Source organism: Cuculus canorus, chromosome 9, assembly GCF_017976375.1.
Source record: "Cuculus canorus isolate bCucCan1 chromosome 9, bCucCan1.pri, whole genome shotgun sequence".
In the NCBI taxonomy this organism is placed as follows: Eukaryota; Metazoa; Chordata; class Aves; order Cuculiformes; family Cuculidae; genus Cuculus; species Cuculus canorus.
The window spans coordinates 16,503,204-16,523,134 of NC_071409.1; the positions used below are offsets into that span (position 1 = coordinate 16,503,204).

The following is a 19,931-nucleotide window of genomic DNA, read 5'->3' on the forward strand; positions in this document are numbered from 1 at the left end:
CGCCTCAGCCACTGACGGCCGCCCCAGCGCGCACGCCCCGCGCTCCCAACATGGCGCTGGCGGCAGGGCGCGCGCCGTGAGTGGGGCCCGGGGGGGCTGCGGCGCTGCGGCTCGGGAGGAGCCGGGGGGTGTCGGGCTTTGCTGGGGAGGAAGGAGCGAAAAATCACCCGCTTTCCAGCGCGGTTCGGGCTCTCGGTGCCGGTCCCGGGGCTTGGCAGCCGCTGCTGGCCCCACCGTGCCTCTTGTGCCTCCCTTGCTGGTGTTTGAGAACTGCTGGGCTTGATCCGAGGTTCCCGAGCTGATTCGTGTGTCAGCTCCAGGAGCTGATTTTCAGGGTCACTCACCCTCCTCTCTTTCTTTATTTGAGGTTAACTTCATCTCCAAAATGCTTCACAGCTCTTCTTTGCCATTGCTCTCTCTCTCTCTTACCTTTTCTCATATAAACAACTCCTGTTTCCTTTTTTAACCTTTTCTGGTTTGTGATTGCTTTCTTTCTGGAATACTTCAAGTTGCCTTCTCCATAATAAATGCCAGGTGCTGGCTTTTCTGCCCATCAAAAGATTTGTTTTAAAAAACAAACGAAATTAACTGCATGGGCTATTTTCTGTTTTTAGCAGCATTCAGAATTAGCAGAACAGTCTGTTGTGTCTAAATAAAAACCTCTTTAACCAGAGATCTGGTGAGGTTTGTTTATTTTTCCTTGTTGTGCTTGAATACGTTCCATATAAATAGTTAAATAGTATAGATAAATAGCATCACAAGATTCAGAGCTGTGTTAGTGCTGTCCTCCTCTCGCCTGAAAACAGAACCAGCTCGGTTGCAACTTCGTTATATACTTACCTAATACTTCCGTGTGTTTATGATTGTGCAGGCAATGGAACCGAGTACGAAGATTTGTGAAATGGGCCTCAACAGTAGGTATGAAATGTAACTTTAGCTGCTAGGTTTAATTGCCTGTGTAATGGTGGGTTGTTTTACAGGTAGTTTTAGACCATTGGTTGCTGGAAAAACATAGTTTTTTAAAAATAAATAGTCAGTGTTCACATAGTTTCCAGAACAGCAGCCTGTAGCCAACCTGACAGAAATAATCTTTAATGTGTAAACATTTTGAATAACTTTATCTGTGATGGTTAGGTCTGCTCAACTCTATTTTTTGTGGTGCTTTCCTCTGAGTACTTTTCTGATAGAAATGTTGCAAAGTCTGAGAATCGTTTTTTAGGCATAATGGTATTTTAACCATATATGAAGTAAAGATAAAAATATTTGGCAAGATGATTTAAATGGACCCTATTGTCATGTTGTCTAAAATATATCTTTTAGAGTTCAGAGACACAGTTTCTTATTTTTAATTAGTTTTCACCTATTTAGTGCTTCCCATGAGGTCTCTGACTGTACTGGCCTTATATTTCTATCAATAATGTTAAACGTACTTCCGCATAAGAATTCTGAAGAAAAAATTTCCAAGATCAGCATGGAAATTCTTCTGGGTGAAGCATATGTTTTTTAAATTATTGGACGAAATGCATAAAGGGTATAAATGATGAAAAAGAAATATGAGTTTTAAAATTGCTTTATTTCCAGGAATGTTTTTAAGGTTGTATTTCTTTTTAAAACTGCTTACTGTGCTTCATCCTTTTGAACAGGAGGTCACAGCATAGGGAAGATTCTTATTGCAAACCGAGGAGAAATTGCGTGCAGAGTGATGCGAACAGCAAAGAAAATGGGTGTGAAGTCCGTAGCAGTTTATAGTGAAGCAGACAGAAATTCCATGCACGTAGCAATGGTGAAGTATACTCATTGTTTGTGATTGACATTCATTTACAGCAGTATTTCTTATTAATCAGTGTGAAAGCAGATGTGTGTTATTGCAGTTCATTTTCATCACTGTAGAGTTACTTCCAAGTTTTCCTTGAGTTAATGAAAGTCTGCCTAGTCTCTGTCTCAGCACCTGACAGCTTTGCAGGAAGCACATTAAAGATTGGTGCTTTAACTCCAGGGTAGCCACTGGAGGTTGGAGAATGGATTCGTTTATTTTGTGACAAAAGTCAGAATTTGTTTCACCTTTTTGAGCCTTAACAGTGACTTAAACTGTTGCATGCTAGTAGTCTGATAAACCATATAACTCGTTCAGTTAGATTTACTAAACAGTCTGTGTTATATTTTTTTTTTTTTCTGTAATAGGCAGATGAAGCATATTGCATTGGTCCAGCACCCTCACAGCAGAGTTACTTGGCCATGGAGAAAATCATGCAGGTGGCCAAGGTCTCAGCAGCACAGGTAAGTAGATCACAACCTTAAATCTTCTCTTATTTCCACGTTCTTTAGTTCTTCATTTTTACCAGCGGTGTTTCCATCTTGTGTTTCCCTACCACTCTATTGAAGTTTCAGGGATTTCTAAGCTAACCTAATGACATACAAATAGGCTGTAACATTATTCTATTTTAGGCTATTCATCCAGGTTATGGTTTCCTCTCAGAAAACACAGAGTTTGCAGAGTTGTGCAAGCAAGAGGGAATCATCTTCATAGGTCCACCTTCATCTGCTATCAGAGATATGGGTATTAAGAGGTATCTATTTCTAATTTGTTACTTGATTATGCAATTTACGGTTTGGCGAAGATAAGTTTGCTAACAAATAACCAGTTGCTCTGTAATTATTTTATTCTGTCAGTTTTCATTGTCTTTTATTTTTATGACTTCCTTCAAAGGAATAAGATCCAGGTTTACACATGTGGGATTCCTGTAGGTGTAGAAACCATTGAGATTGTTCAGTTATTTGGACCTTAAACCTAACTAATTCAAATTTTCCAGAACTGGGGCATTGCAATGTTATATAGATAGGGGTTCAGCAGTCAAATTGGATATCTTGTATATTGGCCAAAGGAAAGGTGAAAAGAAACATGGGGTTGTCAGTGGTTGTTGTGGCTTATGTAAAAAGGCGTGCTAAGTTATGTTCATCACAGAGAATCTTCTTAGTTACGTAGATCAAAGAAGTGTTCCCAGGGCATGAAGTGTAAGTCAAGAATATGGAAATAAGGTTATTACCAACACATGAACTGTGTAATATTATTTTCAGATAATTAATTTTTTCTCACTTCCTAATGTGAGAATAAATTACATCTCTAATTTAAATAATTTTGCAAGCGTATTTGAAATTATGGTTGTTACGCTCCAGTGTTTTATGTGATGTGAATCCAGCATGTATCACAAAAAGAGTTTTGTCTTTATGCAGCTTCAAATATAGCTTTGGATACAGGGTTGTAATTTGAAAATGTTAGATTTTTGGCTTCTGTGATGTAGGTCAAAAGATAGGAAAGAAATGTAAGCCTGAAATTGGCTACTGCTTATATCTGGAGGGCTTAGAGAAGAAAACCCCTGTTTGAAACGTTTGATGATTTAGAATCAAATTGTATGTAACCCACTTATGTAAGTAGTCCCAAGTGAGGAAAATTTACATTGGGAACATGAGCAGGTTTGGAACTTAAAGTAAGAAAAAAAATATTATTATTATCATTCTAAACATGAAACTGTTCTGTCAAAGCACTTCCAAAGCTATAATGTCTGCTGCTGGCGTTCCTGTTGTTGAAGGTTATCATGGAGAAGATCAATCAGATGAGTGTCTAAAGGAACATGCAAAGAGAATAGGATATCCAGTGATGATTAAAGCTGTTCGTGGAGGTGGAGGAAAGGTAAAGGAGCTCATTTGTTTATCACATATTGTAGAGATGGCATATCTTGGTGTCTGTAACTGAATATTCTAAAAGAAATCTCTGAAAACAAATGAAATGGAAAACTGCTTTTGCTTAAAATTTATTGTTAGTGTGCAGTCCAGCATTATGAAGTCTCATCCGCATTTGTGGTATAGTCAGGCTCAAGATAAGTAGCTGGTATAGATTGCCAGAGTTTTGTTTATTTCAGAGGATCTCCACTAGTCACATAAGCAGAAAAGTTGCCGCATGGTTTTGTTTGTGTGAAATTAATGGTTTTAAATTGTTACTTTGTGACAGCTTCTGTGACCTTTTTTCCAGCATGTTACCTAAGAAGAGATTAGAAATACCATTGGAGTTTTTGGTTTCTAGACACTTTTTAATGTATGGTGAATTCTCTAAATCTGATTTTATTCTAAAATAAATTTCTATAAAAAGTACATGGTAGAGAATTCTACTGATTTCCAAAAGAGCTCTATTTATTTTGTAATGAAAGCAGTTTTTGTCTTCCAGTCTTGTAAAATTTCTATGATATTTAAGAAGAAAACTGAATTTTGTACTCATCCACGTCAATAGAATGTTAATATTTTTTACACTTCTCATGGAACCTTCAGTGAGACTGGTAGAATTATGTTACTGGAAGTCAATATACAATTTTGCTACAGTTCAAGAAAGAAAGGAAAAGTATTAAGCTTGTTTCTTGTTGGTTTAGTCATGTACCTGTTTGTATGCAGTAAAGATTTTTATTGTGTACCATAGTTTTAGACATTTAGATATACTGTTTTTTCCTGTATTTTAGGGCATGAGAATCGCTCACTCAGAACAGGAGTTTCTGGACCAGCTAGAATCAGCTAGGAGAGAAGCAAAGAAGTCTTTCAATGATGATGCAATGCTGATAGAGAAATTTGTAGATAATCCAAGGTGAGAAATAGATGTCTTAGTGTAAACACTGAAATGTTTATTCTACTGTTAAAGAAACGTGGCTGTTTTAGAAATAGCATGAAAATTGGTCTTGTATGTTTTATTTGGACTATCTCGGGTATAGTTTAGTCAAAATTTTTTATAATGTATTGAATTTCTTGTAATGATTATGTTTTGAAAGGTAAGAATTAAAATAGTGCTGTTTGGGAAACATGTCAGTAACATTTAATGACATCGGTATACCTCCTTGAGTGAGCTTTCTAAACTCAATTTACATCTAGAAAAAAACCCCACTTTAGAATACTTAAACTACAGTCCTGAGTCAAGCTGTCATGGTGTTTCTGCTGCCCTCAGGTGTCCTAAACCAGTTATTTAATCTTTCTCTGATTTGATATTTAAAGTAGATAATCTTTAGTTTGTGCCTGACCTGTGAAACTGAGCTAATTTATTTTTTAGAAAGAACTTCTCACAGAGGTCTATTTGATACTCTTTTACTTTTGATCTGTTTTTCTTGAAGCATCACTATAAAGAAAACACTTATTCTAAAGCAACTGAGGGCCTACTTATGCTATCAGATGGGCGTGAAAAATACCTCATCACATTCCTGGGGAATTCCTTTGGCCAGCATCATAATAATATCAGAATAGTGACAGATTTTTGTTAGTTTTATACATACAGTGAAATTCTGCCACCTAATAATTGTCCTCTGATATGCGGACTTGAAATAAGCAGTGTTATTCCTGAGTGAGGGCTGCTGCCTCTTATGAATTGCTACACAGTAAATTATGGGGGAAATTGTCTTTATCAAGTAAGAGTGAAGTGGTTTTACTTCTATTATTAAGTATTCTATTTACTTCTATTAAATACCTAATAAAGAGGTAGCGGCCTTCAGATGTGCATCTTGTTTATCCTCTGACCCATGAGGTTTCACTGCAGTAGCTGGCATTTAGAACCCTATTTTATTTGTCCAGAACAGTTGAAATCCTGCATAACAGCAGCCTCATTTCTACATTTTTGTCTATTTGAGGTCAGACAGTGAAACCTGTAAGAAGTCCTACTGAAGTGTACAGGACTGTGTACAAGTTCAAAGTCTGAGTGAAGTCAGTCACAGGATTGGGGCTTTATTGCAATACATTGAAACATTCATTACTGTGGAACAGGCATGTTGAAGTCCAAGTATTTGGTGACCAGCATGGCAATGCAGTCTATTTGTTTGAAAGAGACTGCAGTGTACAGAGACGACATCAGAAGATCATTGAAGAGGCACCAGGGGTGAGCAGAAAGTTCTTAAAATATTTTTTATAAACTGACATATTTTTAAAGTAATTGCTATCTTATATCAAATTAATTTAGCAGCTAGTATTGTATTTGTAATTCTCAGTACTTGTTTTACTTGTGCTGCAGAAAATGTTCTCATTGAAAAAATTACTTTAGAAAATTATTCTCAGGGGAAAACTGTAGGTTTCAAGTATAATACTGATGAGAATTTCAATACAGTTGCTAAATACTACAAAATATTCATGCATAGTAGGTTTAACATCACCAAAACTCAGAATAATTTGTAATATTTTGTATTATTATTTACAGCCAGGAATTAATCCTGAAGTTCGAAAGAGGCTTGGAGAAGCTGCTGTCAAAGCAGCTAAAGCAGTGAATTATGTGGGAGCAGGTAAGTCTGTGGAGGTATGGCTGCTCCAGAGGTACACTTTTAACTTAAGACTTTAGGCCTCTAAGCAAATGGTATCTGATTGTTTTGAGTATGACACACATTCCCCAGGTTTTTTGAGGTTTAGGCAAGTAGTCACATAGTTAATTCTGGTCTAGTTGCAAATTTAAACTGGCATACCATGTCTGAGCTGGCAACCAGTGGCAGCAGAGGAATAGAAAGAAAACAATGGAGAGCAGGTAGTTCAGTTACCTGGATTATTAATGGAAAATGAGAATTAAGAATGTTAGTAAGTTTGAACAGACCAAGGGAAAAATAACTTCTCTTCAGCATTCAAAGAATAATACTTTATATGCAAACAGTAAAGTCTTTTAAGAAAAAAACCAAAACCCACAGCTCCCTGTCTGTAAAATCCACACCATTTCCCAGATGAGAAATAACCTGCTAAAATTATTTGTGTCTTTCTTTTCGCACTGCTTTCTTTGGATACTTATTTTTAAAGATAATTACATGCCTTATACATGTACACTATACTTTAAAGAGCCTTCACGCATCTTTTATAGCTCTGACAAAATGTAGCTCTTAGCTACTGAACAGCACAGGAGAGGTAAGTGTGCAAGGAAACAGCTCTTCTGTTTTCAGACCTCAATTGTGTGATCCTTTAAGATAATTTGATAGAATTTAATGAAATTCAGTGTAACTGGTTTAGATATAATAGTCTTGTCCTGGCATAAATCAATTAAGTAACTTAGGTGTCCATTCTGAAAAAGTCTCGTTTTGGTGAAGTGACCTTTTACATTAAATACTTCAGGAACAGTGGAATTTATTATGGACTCCCAACATAATTTTTACTTCATGGAGATGAATACCAGACTGCAAGTAGAGCACCCAGTTACAGAGATGATAACTGGAACAGACTTGGTGGAATGGCAGCTTAGGGTAAGTGTTAACTGATTTTACGAGTTGAGTTCCTCTTGTTTGGTGAATAGTGCTCTTTGATATTGCCTGTGAGAGCCCAGATGAGTTTTCAGATCCTCATGTCCTATTCAGCTAATAGGGCAGAGCTTTCTTTGCTCCAAAGGAAGATCTCATGTTGCTGTATTTGATTGTGGAGCATTGTGCTCATGCTCTGAATTCCAACAAAGTCTTCTTCCAGTTGCATAGAGAAAACAAGTTTTTTCACGTATAGAAAGGTTAGAAAGATTATAGACAATGTGGAAAGTGGGAGGATTAGCGTCCTGATCATTCCCTTGTAATGCAGAAAGTTTTTTAAATCTCTAGTTCAAATGTATCTCTGGCCCCAAAATCAGCCTTGGATCAGGCCTTAGGAGGAAAACTTCACAAAACCATGTGTCTGGTGTTATACCGGTGTAGTCACATTCTAACATAAACGTGTAGATGTATGGACTGGAAACAGGCTATTTCCTCACACACCCAATTTGCAGAGATATTACTCATGTTCAAATGATAACAGTTTTGGACCTTAGAGAACTGGAAATTAAAAACCAGTTCTGGTTAGATAAATCCAAAAGTGAGGACAGCAGCACACGTTGAGCTTAAATAGATAGAGTGGGGAGTGTTTTATTGTAATGAGAAAGAAAAATGAAATAGCAAATGCTGATGCAAAAAGGAAGAGCTTTGGCTTCCTGATGTGGAATGGAAGTTGAGCACTAAGTGCTGAGTTAGAGCAGGAGTCAAACAGTGCTAGAAGAAAGAAAGAGATAAGGTGGAAAGGTTCTATGGTCTATGGTGTGTGGCTTAATGGGTCAATAAATGGAACATTTCTGTCAGTTCTTGGAGAGATTGTTTCTGTGACTCTGCATAGTACTACTCTTTCTTTGAAGACTATATTATATTCTGCTGGAGTCCACGGTGGCAGACGGAGAGTATGGAAAACCCCTGGCACTTAAAGAAGGTGAAATGTTGCTACAAATTTTTAATAGGAGCTTGTGTTTTCCCATGTAGATACAAATTGTGTAGCTTCCCAGTCTTCTCGTGTTTAACTGCAGCAGGCTTCTTGTTATTATTTTGTCCCTAAAAGCCTTGGGCTTAAGATTCAAATTGGTGTGATTTTGATGTTTGTTGGTATTCCTGTATTTGAAATGTGAATTAATTCTTTTGAGTAATAAAATGTTTCCTTCACTATTAAACATTCTTAAATTGTTAGAAATCCTTCAGAGAAACATTGCCTTAAATGTACAGATCCCATAGTATATAGAAGAATCAACAGTGTATGCCAGTAAACCATTTTATCGTCTGCTTTTGGCAAAATTTTTCTCTAATGAAAACTTCTCTAAGCTGACCAGGCTTTAACTTAATTGTTTATTTTCTTTGACATAAGCAGTAGAAAAAAAAAATAGGCTGTTTTTCCATTATGTTTTAGTTGTGTGAAATATTAGGAGTTAGTTTTACAATATATTGATTCAAAACCCATTGACTGGTGACTACCAGAGAAATGGAAGGAGTAACCTCAGAATTAGCTTTTTATGACCTACCCTGTGTTCTCCTTGTACTTTTTTAAATGCACTTTTTAGTTGTTCATGTTTAGAAGAAAGGTATTTAATATTTTATACATTGGCATTCCAAAATATTGATCCTGCATTAAAGAAAAAACCCTAATTTTTTCAGGTTGCAGCAGGAGAGAAGATTCCCCTAATGCAGGAAGAGATTCTGCTCCGAGGCCATGCATTTGAAGCCAGAATATATGCTGAAGACCCTAATAATAACTTTATGCCAGGGGCTGGGCCATTGTTGCACTTATCCACCCCACCACCTGATAGTTTTACCAGGATAGAAACTGGAGTCAGACAAGGTAAAACTGAAGGTGGTGTTGTAATCAGAAATATTTAACATCAAAAGCTTTTCTTTGTAAGTAAGTATTTCCCTCTTTGGCCTAAATAAATTTGTCTGACAGGGTGTTGCAACAAAGACAAATCTCTACAGAATTACTGTTCCTTGTGATTGTCCATGTACTTTTGGTCAGTCACTGAATATTTGATTTACCTCTTTATTTACCTCTATCCAAATTATTGTCCATTGAATCATGGTGATTATATTCTCATCACGGTTTATCAGTCCTGCATTCTGGTTACTACAAAGAAAACTGAATTTGAGTAATGTTACCTCTACAGAAGTCTGTACTGAAGTTGTCCTTGCAATTGAGATGCCAGGTCACATCACTAATGTCCTCTGAGGACATACAGAAATGTGTCTCTCAATTGTGTCAGTTTATTGCCGTATAGTGTGCAGTACTGTGCATTACCAGCTTTCAGAAAATACTTGGTTTAGTTTTATGGTATTTTTTAATGTATTTTAGGTGATGAAGTTTCTGTTCATTATGATCCAATGATTGCAAAGCTAGTTGTTTGGGCTGAGGATCGTCAGGCAGCACTGAGAAAGCTGCGGTACAGCTTGCGTCAATATAATGTAAGTAGAAATAACCCAGTATGGTTTCAGATCTTGAACTAACTTTGTGAACGTCTTGAGCTAACAGAATGCCACAGTAAAAGAGAAGTGATTTCTAAGAGGGAGCCTGCATTGCCACTAGCAATTCAGATTCATTTTTTTGTTTGTAGAAGCTGTGTTTTTCATTAGTGGAGTGAGTAGAGATAAGTGTGAAGTCCAGATTTACAAATAGATTTTTCTTAAGTTAGTGATCTCGACCTGCATGGTGTGGCTAGGACTTTGTTGAAGAGTAAGGCTAGGCAACACCATTTTCAATTGTAGTTTGAGCTTTCTCAAATATAAAGGATTTTTTTGTGGAATAGATTCCTCTACCGTCTATGCATAAATTGAGTAGAAAGCTGCATATTCATTCATAATTTCATTTCAAGTTGATGATATCCCTTTTTTTGTTTTTTGTTTTTTTTTTTTTAAACAGATTGTAGGATTAAGCACTAATATTGATTTCTTACTGAGCCTGTCAGGACACCCACAGTTTGAGGCCGGGAATGTGCACACTAATTTCATTCCTCAACACCATGATGAACTTTTTCCAACAAAACAGGCAACCCCACATGAAGTTATGTGTCAGGCAGCTCTTGGACTCATACTGAAAGAAAAAGTGCTAACAGATGCTTTTAGAGATCAGTCAGATGGTAAGGACTTCTTTTGTTTTGTTTTATTTTACCTGTGACTGAATGAGAGTGTGCTGTGAGCTAATATGCTATTATTAAAGGGCCTGCTCCCTTTTTGCCCTAGTTTATGCCTGCTCAGGGTTCTGCATTCTGGTATCTGTTGGGTGTTTACACACAGAGCAGACAGTGACTTTTGTTAAGGAACAGATACTGAATGTTTCACTGCTGTAATGTACAGACTGCTTCCCACAGCACTTCAGATAGGCACTATCTGAAAGACCTTGGGATTCATATTCAGTGTCACTGTGTACTCTGCGCTTTACAAGCATAAACAGTGAATATCTGTCACTGCTATTCCTACAGTTGGCCCAAGGTCTTCAGAGATAAAATGGACTCTGCTAGGACTGGGAGATGCAGGAGGGTTTAGTGGAATGAACAGGACACTAGGAGCTGCACATTCTTGAGTTCTGACACTGTTAGTGGCTATACCAGTAAGGCATGTGATTGCTGATAATAAAAACTTCATATAAGTCTAATATATACTGCTGACAAATGTTAATTTTCCTTCTTCCTCCACTTGAACTATCCTGGAAATGTTGGAGAGTGGCATTGGAAAGGTTCCCACACACTGTACCCTTGCTTCAAGAAATTAACAGGCCAATATCTGATAGCTGTTTATCTCATCCATTCTCAAAACCACTGAGTAATAGAAAACCCTCAGTCTTCTCAGGCAATGTGCTGCCATGTTTGACTACCCTTACAGTTGGAACCTTCACCTAAAAGTTAATCTGAATCTGCTGTGTTGCTGTTGAATTCCCATGCTTTCTTGTGCTGTTCAAGGATGTGCTCATGGAGAGCAGTCAGTATCCTCCTTCTTAGTAAGCGTTGTCGTTAGTGTCATGTTTTCTGTAGGTTGCACAGCCTCAAGTTATTTAGTGTTGAAGCTTGAGTGAGGGATTGCACCTACTTATTACAGTGCTTACCCAGTCTTTTATGTGCAATATAAATATATAAATATGATGGTAGTAATAGTAGGATAGTGATTTTATTGTGCCAGTTCCAAGTGTTGTGTTTTGCAAAAATAGAACAAAAGTAATGTATCTGCATATTTTGTGTTTTAGATAAATTCTCACCATTTGGATCCAGCACTGGTAGAAGAATAAATATATGTTACACTAGAACACTGTCTCTTCTGGATGGGGAAAACAGTAAGTTAACAAAAAAGTATGTGGAGGGAGAGAAGGTACTTTATGGATAAAGTTACTTCAACTTGTGCTTGAACATTCAGGCTAAGAAACAGCAAATAGAAGCGGGAGAGCTTAATGCAATTTAGGCTGGGAATTCACAAAATTACATGATTAATCAATGCTATTTTCTTGAGGAGATATAAACTGAAATTCAGATAACAGTACTGATGTTGATCATTTCAGTGAATAAGGTTGAGATTTTTAAGAGAGCGAGTGCCATTGACTTTTTTTTTTTCCACTTCATTTTGGTGTGAAAGTGCTCAGCACTTTTTCCCATCAAAAATCTGTTTTTGTCTAGATAACTTAATCTAGATTTCAGAGTATAACATCAGGTGTTCATCTTTGGAAAACAGGTTTCTACAATTCAGTATGAAATCTGCAGTGTGTACTAAGCTAATCTGAAAATACCTGTTCTTTTCTTACTATTGGAAGGTCTCTTTTTTTTTAATCAAGAAAGATAGGCTAAATAATGTTTACGTGCCATTACTCTCTATATCCTGTATTTAAAGTTGCTCACATACATATTTTGTTTTATTGAACAGTTGTAGATGTGGCTGTAAGTTACAATCAAGAAGGATCATACAACATGCAGGTACAGGTCATTTTTTTTTTTTTTTTTTTTTTGGACGTATCGTTAGAGAAAAGAAGAATCAGTTTCTTGTAGACTTCTCTTGGTATGGTGTTAAGTATTAGTAAATTATTTCTTTAAATTCCAGAATTATTTGAAGAATTGCAAGTTATGAGTATGTTCCACAGATAGTAATTTTTGCTTTATTATTCCTGAAAGCTTAGGCTTTGTCCTTACAAAAACATTTTAACTTTCAGATTCAAGATAAAACATTCCTGATTTCTGGAGAGATCCTTAATGAAGGTGATTCAGTTTACTTGAGGTCTTCAGTCAATGGAACAGTCTGTAAGTCCAAATTGGTCATGTTGGACAACACCATTTACCTCTTCTTTCCGGTAAAGTTCCTTTCTTTATTATCACAAATATATAATTTCAGAGTTTTATCCATGTCAGTGAACAATATAAATTGCAAGAAAATGTGATTGAGAATCATATTTGGAAGTTCTTACATTGGCCCATAATATTCTGATACTTCTTGGATTTATAGCTATAATTAGAAGTTAGTTGTTTATGGTCAGTTAATGAGAAAATTAATTACTTTATCAACTGAATGAAAGGATATGGAAATAATGGTTTGGGAGGAGGAAACATAAAATATTAAAATGGTCAGGTATTTTAAGATTGTCATGGAATAACAGCAATTCCTTCAAACTGACAATTATTTGAAAGTATAACATATATTTTTATTTTGATATATTTAATTTTTAAAATTAATTTATAATAAAGAAGTTGATAGTGGTCTGAGGAAGGGTAACTTCAACTAACATTAAAGAAATAAAATCCTGAGTTACCATAGCATTATCTTCATTGCATGAATAATGGCATTTGAAGGAGGAGGTACCCTAATTTGCATGATTAGGCTGGTAATTTTTTATTTGTAGTTAAAAGATTACAAGGCTTTAAAGTAACTAGAAGATGTAGTCTAAATAAGGAAATTAAGTATGTATTAGTTTGAATAATTAACCCCTTGCTCTGAACCCTTTAAGACTTTGAGCAGAATGTGGTGAGCATTTTGCTGCTCAAGTGGTGAGGAAAAAGTAACTCCTGCTGGAATGGCAAAGCTCAGTTTTCCTGTGGAATCAAAGTGGAGTCTGGGGTGGGGAATCTAGAGGAAATCACAGGAGTGCTAGGGGTGAGTAGGTTGTAGGGGAGAAGTCGTCTTTGGAAAACTCTGAGTAGCAAGTCTGAGACAAATTAGGGGATTTTAAATAACGAGATTTTTTCCCTTAACTTAGCACTGAATTCACTTTATTGTGAATGGCTTATATTAATAATGTGCTTGGCAATGAAAATGCTGATGCCTTTCTTACTTGTTGCAGCAACCTGTCTGCTCCTTGTACCAACAGCCTTTATACATTTTCTAAAACCTTCTGTGCTGTTGCTACATGTATATAGAAGGTGCGGGTTTGGTACAAAGATCCCTGTAGAGCCTCTTTTTCACAGGGGTGTTCCTTCCTAGCTGATACTTAGCAGCTGCAGGCACGGCTTTTAAGGACTAAGGCTTTTAAGGACTAAGACGTTGTTGGTGCGCTTACTACCTTGCCAGTCATTTTGCTGCCCCGACCCCAGTAGTCTGCCAATCTGAACAGCTGATTGATTTGCCTAAAGCCGGATCTGTTCTTTCCCTGTACATCAGCGTGTGTACTAGTGGTATTATTTTATGTTGTTAACTCATGTCATTGATTTTGTTTCCATAGGAAGGTAGCGCTCAGATTGGCCTTCCTGTACCCAAGTACTTATCTGCAGTGAGTTCAGCAGGAACACAGAGTGGTGCTGTAGCACCCATGACGGGCACAGTTGAAAAGGTAATAATAATAATATGAGTAGGAAATTAATTCTCCGATACATGTCCCAAGTTCAGTCTTCCAGAAGCGGTGCTTGCTTCTGTACTGCCAGGAAAGGATCAGAGCCAGTAGTGTCAGAGTTGTGTGACCTCTCCCAACTGGAAGAAGCCCTGTTCACTCTGACTTTTCAGCAGCCATGCAAGAGTGTGTCAGGTTTCTAGTAGTCTTTTTCAAGAGCTCTGGAAGATCTGAATATTTAACTAATCTTACTGTTGAAATAATTTTTTCTTCATCTTAATGACTTTGTAAATTAAAATTCCCTGAACTCTTACAGGCTGTTTGATCTGTTTCATCTAACCAAAAGAGTGAGATGAGATGCAATATTCAGAAATTTCTTTTTGTGTTAAGCTGTGTGTTTTGCTGCTTCTGTTCCTGTTTTTGTTTCTTTAGTTCAGCAAGTCTTACATATTTCTCTGCAGAGTGACAAAGTTTCAACAGAAGAGATTTCCGGGAGAGTTTAGTAGTCAAAGGATTCTGCCAGCAATTAAAAGCCATGAACCCTTTCAGAGGGTGGAGTACATTAAATGTGGATCTCTCACATACTGAGTGATCACTCTAAGTCAGAGTTATTGTAGAAAAATCGAGTGGCTGCTTCAGTCTTCTTTCTGCATTTTCTTTTTAAAACTACTTTAGAGACTGGCTCTGGGAAGAGGTTTTACACTTTCTCTCTCAAAATGGAAGCTCTTAAGCCCAGAAAGAGTGGAATGTACGTTGTCTCTTCTAGTGTTTCTTTTTTGATACATAAATGACTTCCTGGTCATGCTGTTAGCCATTATTGAACCTCTTTCTATAGCCTCTGATTTCCCTTGAGTATTATCTAGAGAACTCAGATACCCATTTAAACAATAATTAAGATGTTATGAGGCTCAGTGCATCCACTGAGTGGACTGTGCTGGCCAAGATCCAGCTGATAATTTTTAATGGTACAGACATGCATGATTTTTTCACGATTTCTTCTTGAATTGTAGGTGTTTGTGAAAGCAGGGGATAAGGTTCAGGTTGGAGACCCTCTTATGGTTATGATAGCTATGAAAATGGAGGTAAGTGACAAAACTACTGAGAAAATAAAAATGTGGTCAGGATTTAATTTTTAGTTGCATAATTGATGCAGAGTGAAGCTTGCAGATGTCAGTATCACTTCATATGCTGTGAACTAAGTGTTGTGTCCAACCGGATTTTATAGGATTATATTTGCTGTTATTTTATTAACTAGTGATGATTATATAATCTGTGGTGTTCTGCAGATGTTTTAAAATTCATTGCTTAGCTTTGTCAATCCTTCTTTCCCCTCCCTTCCTTCCTTTTTTCTTGCAGAAGGCTGTCTAGGTGTATCTTTTGCTCACTGTGATACAAGCACATGTAATGTCTACAGCTACTTCATACAGAAACTTAGCTAACGGTGACTTTGCAAATATGCCCAGGATATTTTTTGTTTATAATATTTTTATGATTATTTACATAAAATTTTACCAAGAGTACACTAAAGAGTCTCTGTAATTGCTGTCATGGCTGTCAGTGGACTAGCGTTTTGGCCATTATATCTTGCCATATATCTTCTAATTGCACAAAAAGTATTATTAGCATTTTCTGGAGAGACAGAGAGAGGAGGCAAAAAGAAAAAAATACTCTGGTGGTTCACTATTGATCTGTTTCTGTGCAGCACACCATAAGGGCTCCAAAGGCAGGAGTGATAAAAAAGGTTAATTTCCAAGAAGGCACCCAGGCCAACAGACACGCTCCACTCGTTGAATTCGTGGATGAAGAAGCCGAGTCAAAATAAAATTCAAGGAAAGTGCATTTTATATTTTCTACTTTGGTGATTTTCTCTAAGGAGAAGATTTTCTTCACATTTTCAGCAAACTGGTTTGTATGATATATTGGGGAATTGGTTTCCTCTGCACTTCCTGCATAGTTTGACTGTAAATTATGCTGACTTTATTGAAATTTGAATATCACTATACTGTAATCATATATATAACTCTTAGATCTATGTGGTTGTTGTTCAATGGTTATGTTTGCCTGTGTAATGCCATTATACTGAAAAAAAATGTGGAACTCTAAAGAATGGGAGAGGTTAGTAAAGGCCGTAAGTTACAGATAGCTAGGGTTCTTCTGCCTGCTTTTTCATTTACTGCTGCCTTTTCTTCCCTGAGATGAGAGCATTGTTTTGAAGGAAATCTGAAAGGTGACAATTCTCTTATGAATTCATTTATGTGGCAAAATTCCTATTTGTGGCTTATGTTTTTGCCTGAATAGGGAGTTTGGGTTTGTTTCTTAGCCCAGGAGATCCCTCTCAGTCATTTTAGTGCATTTTTTTTTCTCATTTATTTATTATTTTCTCATTCTTACAATGAGTACTGAAAATTTGCATTTTAAAAATTATTTTAACATACTTTGAAATATCCGATATGAAGCATTTTAAAAATACATATGAGCATTTGCTATATGAATCAAAGCTGGAACGTAACTAGTTTCCAAAAATAGCATTTGATCTTCACACATGGAGCAAGAGCACAGAAAGATAAGTGTATTTAATACTTAGAAGGAGTGCCAAAGTAAAATACTGACCTCAAAATCCTCATTACTTTTCCCATATTGTTCACATTTTAATATATTACTTGTTGGCTGGAATGAAGTATGCCAAACTCTTCATAACAACATGAAATATGGCTAAGAATAATAACCATATTTTTTTATATCTGCAGCGTTGCAGAAGGGAAAATTGATAGTGTTTTTGATATGCAAAGAAAATATTTCTCAGACATGGCATACTGATCATTTGCCATAAATTTATTGAACTTGTTTAAAAAGCACCTTAGATAAACAGGAAAAGGGAAAGGATGATACCATTTTAATTGTAGTGAACTTGCAAAATATTTTGCTTTAACCTTTTAGTTAAAGTGAAGTTCTGCTTGTCATCTGAACTTTTGATATACTAGTTTATAGAAGGCAGCATGGTTTATACTGTAGAAAGGAACACACACACATGTTGCAGTGAACCCAAATTTATAGTTACATCTGTGCAAATGGATCCTTATACTTACCTGAAATCTCATCTCTGAATCAATATACGAGGTTGGGGGCATTCTCTGATCTGATTCCATACCTGTGCAGCCTTGCCTGCAATGCAGACAAAAATTGTAAAAAGCAATGGCTCTGGATGGTCTGTGTATTAAAAGCAGACAGTAATACTTTTTAATTTTCCTCGTAATCCGAGTGCCACGTAATGAAAAATTACACTCCAGCGATCATCTTATAGAATATTGCCACAGTGGTCTTTAATTACTGCCAAATAAAAATTAAGCTCAACTTTGAATATTTGTTTTCAGTTTTCTCCATTTTGTTGTTTCCCTGGTTGCTTGTGTTGCTCGATTAGAGGGTTTTAAGCAGCTGTTTGTGTATCATCATCTGATACCTGACAGGCCACAGTATCCAGATCACATTTAGGAGGCAGTAAGCCAAACAATTGTAATGGGTTTCACTGCAGGTAAGTTTAGTGACCCATTTTATCTAAAAATTGAATCTACGTAAAGAAGCATGAACTCAAGCTGAAGAGACACTGCAGCTTGGCATTTTTTTCTTTCTACGTGACGTTGCTGTGTTTCTACACCTACTTTGCTGTGTTGAATCTGTAGCAAAACATCAAAACTTGCAGCATGAAGTTCTGTGTCCACTAAGTCTGCACTGTTCCAGCCAGGGAAACGTGAGCATGTTCCTTGGAAGCTGACAAAATATCTCCCTTAGGAATGAAGGGAGACAAATAATTTTACCACCTTTAATTTTTTTCTCACTTTTGAAAATCAGTTGTTAGGTTTTATGGTCTGTAGGTTTCCACTGAGACTGATTTTTCTAGTGATGGTTTTGTTTATGTCAGAATAAAATCTCTTGCAGGTGTCACTGTCAGAATTTGCACACCTGAAATGTTTTGCTGCACTGTGCTTTAATTGAACTTTGAGATGTGCAAAGAATTACTAAAGGTAGGCTCCTCCTGTGACCCAGAATTTTAATTCATGAAATATTCAGAAATTTTCTGTTTAGTACCAAGAAATTTCTGTGTTATAAATGTGAATTGATAAGCGCCATATAACAGTAACATGGTTGTAACTAAACTGTTGCGTGTAGAATACTTGGTGGTAGAGTGAGAAAGAAAAAAAAAAAGGTTAATTGTTTAAAATGCAGTATTTCAGTATTCAAGCTAAAAGGATAATCTCTGCCAGTGGTTTGTTATCCATATACCTTTTCAAATAGCGCTGTAGTTCTGATACAAGAGTCATAGATATTATAGAAACAATTAATCTGAACTGTTTCTAACTGTAATGATCTACTTTGCTGACAGAGTAGAAAGAGAACTGGGTCACAGGATGTATAGTTCAGCTGCAGCTGGTAGCCTACAGGAGAGAACGAGGGTGTTTGTGTTCAGGCTGTGGCTTCTGTGAGACAGGATCAAAGTGTAACAGTCTCAGTGAGCTTGTTGGTCAGCTTGTTATACCAGGTGTGTAACATCCCACTCCGTAGTGTGTGTTACATACCAAAATGACAGCTCTTTGTGAACTTTAGTTATCCACCTGTGGGGATCTGTGTCTCTCTTGCACTCCTCAGCTGCTCGCAGTTTCACTAGGTATAAGCAATTGTAGATCTCTGGTATGGAGCCTGAATTCATGCTGAATCAGTGATGAGGACATGGGGAGTAGAAAGCAGGAAAGCAGGACTGTTTTCATTTCAGCCACTGACTCGCTGTGACTTCAAGCAAGTTGCTTAGTAGATATTTGCCTGTTTCCCCCTATTTAGTGGAGTTGATAGTAAGCAAAACACTGTAGAGTTGTCGATGTGGTGATTTATAAATAATTCATTTCCATGCTTGCTGGTAATATTGTAATATCAGATGTAGACTTTATTTTTACCTGCAAGGCTATTTTTTTACCCTTTTTACAATAAAAATCTATACCATTGAATTGTGAAAATAGTTTCCAATGTGTATTACTGACTCCTTTGTTGGAACAGTTGTAACTACCTGGTTACTAGGAAATCCTAGCATCTTGATTAAAAAATGAATACTGATGTGTTTTGGCAGGACATTTTAAAACTTAAGTCATGGTAGGGAAAAAACAGCAACGTTGATCTGAGCACACTTCTGTCTTACTACAACAACTTGTACCTCTTCTAAAGGGCATATCAACCCCTTACCACAGATATATTCATTTCTGTTGATTATTCTTCTGTTCAGTCAGGTCAGGAATTATTTGACTGTTCCATCTGTTCTGGTAGTAAAAAGATCAGCAATACAAATGTGCTTCCTGAACAGTCAATGGCAGTGGATTAAGGTCCAAACTTACAGCTTTTATACAAGGTATGTTCTCAACAGATACTTTGACTGCTTGTATGGTTCTGTTGAAAATGATTTTTATGCTGTTCACAGGTATCATTTAGTATCTTTACTGTACTGGGGCATAGCCTTCTGCATAAGGATGCTATTTGGAAAGTGATCTACACTACTGAGTGTCTTATTAAAAAATCAATATTGCAGAAACTCATAACTGAAAACCTTGTATTTATTTTTATGCAGGCTGATTGTATTTCTTGAAAGAAAAGAGCCTGGGCTCTAAAAGTAATGGAATATCTTTTGAGACGCTTTATGTAAGCTTAAAATCTGATGATTATATGATGAATCCACATGAAAATAAACACGGGTGTTCTGATTGAATAGGCTGTATTTTCTATTATAGCAGTAATAAGCAAGTAAAACACATGTCTAGAGTCCTACTGGGTTTTGAAATTATAATGGTAGCTGGATTTTAGCTTTAATCTGTTTTCCATATAAACAGTTCTGGTGCCAAAAAGTTGCT

At 36.6% G+C, this 19,931-nt stretch overlaps 1 protein-coding gene across 1 annotated transcript; it reads left to right on the forward strand.

The window, feature by feature from the left end:
• The first annotated feature begins 7 nt into the window (after window positions 1–7).
• MCCC1 (methylcrotonyl-CoA carboxylase subunit 1) lies at window positions 8–19,785 on the forward strand. Its single transcript, XM_054074601.1, has 19 exons — window positions 8–76; window positions 872–918; window positions 1,644–1,783; window positions 2,182–2,277; window positions 2,446–2,567; window positions 3,541–3,688; window positions 4,506–4,627; window positions 5,788–5,899; window positions 6,215–6,296; window positions 7,105–7,232; window positions 8,922–9,105; window positions 9,610–9,719; window positions 10,174–10,390; window positions 11,491–11,577; window positions 12,159–12,208; window positions 12,442–12,579; window positions 13,942–14,049; window positions 15,057–15,128; window positions 15,749–19,785. The coding sequence occupies exons 1-19, from the start codon at window positions 51–53 to the stop codon at window positions 15,866–15,868; spliced, it is 2,109 nt and encodes a 702-aa protein (XP_053930576.1). The 5' UTR covers window positions 8–50; the 3' UTR covers window positions 15,869–19,785.
• Window positions 19,786–19,931: the final 146 nt, after the last annotated feature.